This window comes from Puma concolor, chromosome C1 (genome assembly GCF_028749965.1).
Source record: "Puma concolor isolate L17-30 chromosome C1, mPumCon1.1.hap2, whole genome shotgun sequence".
NCBI lineage: Eukaryota > Metazoa > Chordata > Mammalia > Carnivora > Felidae > Puma > Puma concolor.
Genome location: NC_141674.1, coordinates 107,869,263 through 107,874,011, shown reverse-complemented (window position 1 = coordinate 107,874,011; position 4,749 = coordinate 107,869,263). Strand labels below are relative to the sequence as shown.

The window sequence follows — 4,749 nt, the reverse complement described above, 5'->3', positions numbered from 1 at the left end:
AACGTTGAAAAAAAAAATTAAAAAAATTAACATTTGGGAGGAAAGAAAGGAAACTGGAGCTGGGGGGGAGGGGTTCCAAGAATGAGAGGCTAGAACCCTGAGTGGCAGATGATGGTAGAGATTCACACTCCATCCCCATTTCTAAGCAGCCCTATTCCTAGCTGGAAGCAGCTGCCCTGGGCCCCATGGAGAGGCAGGAAGGAGCTGCCAGTCACCACCTGTCACAGGACCATGTGGGTGGCAGGAGGCAGTCCCCTCATGCCCAGATCCTTTCTCACAGGCTGGGGCAGAGCCCAAGGCCAGGATAAAAGGGCCTTGGGGACTGAGGCCTTCCATACACTCCTCTCCTGAGGTGCTGACGGACCTTGTGCTGCCTGTGCACCGGTAAGTGTCCCCTGGGACAAGGAACAGCACCACCTTCCTTAGGAGGACTCCAGGGCAGAGTGTGTGTGCATGTGTGTATGAGTGTGTGGGTGTGTGTGCACACATGTGTGTGTGTGGTGGGTGGCAGTGAGAAGACTGTGAGACTGGGTTCATATCAGCATGGAAGGAGTCTCAGACACACTGAGGGACAGGCAAAGAGCAAGGCTGGGAACACGAGCAGGAGGAACTTCATGAGAGTGACAGCACTCTTAGAGAAACCACACTGACCCATAGTTATTGGTCTCTGGTTGGAATAATTTGCGACACTGACCATCATACCAACCTGTAACTGTTGTCAAAAGGGAAGTTTCTCTTTGAAAGCATAGCTGTCCCTCCAGGAAAAGTAGAGATAAGAACAGTGACACTCAGCCAGCAGAGAGGAAACCACAACTGACTTTAAGTGCTCAGACTAACGGGGCTGCAGAGTTGAGTAGGAACAACTCAAATCTTGGTGCTGAGGTGTTACTTTGAGATGAGTGTCCACAAGATGCCAGAGAAGCAGACTCAGTCAGGGCCTGGTGCAGTCCCAGCTTAGAGTAACCATAGTTACCCTCAGCCAGTTCTCCCAGCCAATCTCCAACATTCTGTGCATTTGTAAACTTCTATGTCCAGACAGGACAAGAATATTTAGAATATTCTCCAAGAGGGAATGACTGTTTCCCCTAAAGAAATGAATTCATTTATAAACTGCTACCTAGATTAATTGTTTCAATGATTATTGTGGTTTATGTCAGTAGAATATCTCCCCTAAATACTACATGTTTGATTCTGAGAACTTAACATCTTTGCCTAATTTCTCTACTTATATAATAGGTTAAAACACTTTGTTAGAAAATTAGGTTCAAGGAGATGATATGAGAGCATTTGGACAACTATGAGAAATAATGAGATTTTCTGTGTTGAATTATTAAGGACTACATTAAATAGTTCATCAAATAAAGGCTCTAGAAATGTACTAAGAATAGGAGGTGGTGGGGCAGGGGGTCTCTGTGTCCTGGGTCTGACTGTGTGACTCTCCCTCAGCTCCTGTCCCTGCCTGCCGAGATGTCCTGCCAGCAGAACCAGCAGCAGTGCCAGCCCCCTCCCAAATGCCTCCCCAAGTGTCCCCCCAAGTGTCCCCCAGTCTCTTCCTGCTGCAGTGTCAGCTCTGGGGGCTGCTGTGGCTCCAGCTCTGGGGGCGGGGGCTGTTGTAGTTCCGGGGGTGGTGGCTGCTGTAGCTCTGGGAGTGGTGGCTGCTGTCTGAGCCACCACAGGAGACGCAGGTCCCACCGCCACAGGCACCAGAACTCTGACTGCTGCAGCCAGCCCTTGGGGGGCTCCAACTGCTGTGGAGGGAGCAGTCAGTCATCTGGAGGCTGCTGCTGAAGTGGATTCTGAGCCAAGAAAAGCAGATTTGGGGGCAGCCAATGCCAAATCCTTCCTCCTGCTCCTGCTCCTCCTGCTGGGCCTACCCATGTGGCTGAGGGGTCTGACCTCTGGCCCAGAGGATCGCTGTGTCCTGGTGTCCAGAAGCCAGAACTTCCCCGAACCCATTCACTCACCTTCTCGCCCAAATGTGTGGCTGCCCTGGGAACCCAGAGTACAGACCCAACGTCCTTCTTCTGCTTACCTTGTGGCAAACCCAGCTTAATGGGAAACAATAAAACTAGAACTCTTCGTTCCTTCTTTTGCCTTGATTGTTTCTTTTTATACTTATGTCGTCCTTCTCATATGTGCCCTCACTCCTTCCCCTGAGTGTCTACAGAACTTACTCAGATTTGCCATTTGTATCACTACTGTCCTTAAGAGCAAAACAAATTTCTGTTGGCTCAGAATCCAATCCAGGAGCCAACATTGCCTCTAGCTACTGTGATTCCTTAGTTTCCTCCTATCTGTGGCAGTCCTTTAGGCTTTCTTTGTCTTCCATGTACTGACACTTTTTGAGCCATTGGTAGAACAACTCTCCATTCACATTCATCTGATATTTCTTCTTGACTAGATTTGGTTTTGCATTTTTCAGAGATTCCACAGAAGTGGTGCTGTGTCCTTCTCTGAAACTGGTTCGTAAGGTCTCTAATTGCCCTATTCTGGTAATATAACTTGACCACTTAGATGACTTTGGCTGAGTTTCTTCATTATATACTCACTATTTCTCCTTTTTCTGTTTTTCTTTTTATTTCTTTTTTCTAGAGAGAGAGAGAGAGAGAGAGAGAGAGAGAGAGAGAGAGAGTACATGTGGGGGAGAGGGGCAGACAGAGAAGGAGAGAGACAGACAGAGAGAGACAGAATCCCAAGCAGGCTCCATGCTCAGCACTGAGCCCAAGGCCAGGCTCAATCCCACAAGCCCAGGATCATGACCTGAGCCAAAATCAAGAGTTGGATGCCCAGCTGACTGATTTCCTTTTAATCAATAAAAGGTGTCCACTACTTTTCCTTTTTTTTTTTAAATATGAAATTTATTGTCAAATTGGTTTCCATACAACACCCAGTGCTCATCCCAAAAGGTGCCCTCCTCAACACCCATCACCCACCCTCCCCTCCCTCCCACCCCCCATCAACCCTCAGTTTGTTCTGTTTTTAAGAGTCTCTTATGCTTTGGCTCTCTCCCTCTCTAACCTATTTTTTTTTCTTTTCTTCTTCCCCTCCCCCATGGACTTCTGTTAAGTTTCTCAGGATCCACATAAGAGTAAAAACATATGGTATCTGTCTTTCTCTGTGTGACCTGTTTCACTTAGCATAACACTCTCCAGTTCCATCCACATTGCTACAAAAGACAATATGTCATTATTTCTCATTGCCACATAGTATTCCATTGTGTATATAAACCACAATGTCTTTATCCATTCGTCAGTTGATGGACATTTAGGCTCTTTCAATAATTTGTCTATTGTTGAAAGTGCTCCATAAACATTGGGGTACAAGTGCCCCTATGCACCAGCACTCCTGTATCCCTTGGGTAAATTCCTAGCAGTGCTATTGCTGGGTCATAGGGTAGATCTATTTTTAATTTTTTGAGGAACCTCCACACTGTTTTCCAGAGTGGCTGCACCAATTTGCATTCCCACCAACACGGTTGGGGGAACCCACCAAGAGGGTTACCATTTCTCCACATCCTCTCCAGCATCTATAGTCTCCTGGTTTGTTCATTTTAGCCACTCTGACTGGCGTGAGGTGATATCTGAGTGTGGTTTTAGTTTGTATTTCCCTGATGAGGAGCAAGGCTGAGCATCTTTTCATGTGCCTGTTGGCCATCTAAATGTCTTCTTTAGAGAAGTGTCTATTCATGTTTTCTGCCCATTTCTTCACTGGATTCTTTGTTTTTTGGGTGTGGAGTTTGATGAGCTCTTTATAGATTTTGGATACTAGCCCTTTGTCCGATATGTCATTTGCAAATATCATTTCCCATTCCATTGGTTGCCTTTTAGTTTTGTTGATTGTTTGCTTTGCTGTGCAGAAGCTTTTTATCTTGATGAGGTCCCAATAGTTCATTTTTGCTTTTAATTCCCTTGCCCTTGGGGATGTGTCAAGTAAGAAATTGCTGCGGCTGAGGTCAGAGAGGTTTTTTCCTGCTTTCTCCTCTAGGGTTTTGATGGTTTCCTGTCTCACATTCAGGTCCTTCATCCATTTTGAGTTTGTTTTTGTGAAAGGTGTAAGAAAGTGGTCTAGTTTCATCCTTCTGCATGTTGCTGTCCAGTTCTCCCTGCACCATTTGTTAAAGAGACTGTCTTTTTTCCATTGGATATTCTTTCCTACTTTGTCAAAGTTTAGTTGGCCATCCTTTTGTGGGTCTAGTTCTGGGGTTTCTATTCTATTCCATTGGTCTATGTGTCTGTTTTTGTGCCAATACCATGCTGTCTTGATGATCACAGCTTTGTAGTAGAGGCTAAAGTCTGGGAATGTGATGCCTCCTGCTTTGGTCTTCTTCTTCAAAATTACTTTGGCTATTCGGGGCCTTTTGTGGTTCCATACAAATTTTAGGATTGCTTGTTCTAGTTTTGAGAAGAATGCTGGTGCAATTTTGATTGGGATTGCATTGAATGTGTAAATAGCTTTGGGTGGTATTGACATTTTAACAATATTTATTCTTCCAATCCATGAGCACGGAATGTTTTTCCATTTCTTTATATCTTCTTCAATTACCTTCATAAACTTTCTATAGTTTTCAGCATACAAATCTTTTATATCTTTGGTTAGGTTTATTCTTAGGTATTTTATGCTTCTTGGTGCAATTGTGAATGGGATCAGTTTCTTTATTTGTCTTTCTGTTGCTTCATTGTTAGTGTATAAGAATGCAACTGATTTGTGTACATTGATTTTGTATCCTGCAATTTTGCTAAATTTATGTAT

General features: G+C 44.7%; 1 protein-coding gene across 1 annotated transcript; it reads left to right on the top strand.

The window, feature by feature from the left end:
• The first annotated feature begins 285 nt into the window (after nucleotides 1–285).
• Nucleotides 286–2,088, top strand: LOC112865406 (late cornified envelope protein 1E-like). The gene is made up of 2 exons (XM_025928500.2): nucleotides 286–384; nucleotides 1,447–2,088. Exon 2 carries the CDS (start codon nucleotides 1,468–1,470, stop codon nucleotides 1,786–1,788), a length of 321 nt encoding a protein of 106 aa, XP_025784285.1. The 5' UTR covers nucleotides 286–384; nucleotides 1,447–1,467; the 3' UTR covers nucleotides 1,789–2,088.
• The last annotated feature ends 2,661 nt before the right edge of the window (nucleotides 2,089–4,749 follow it).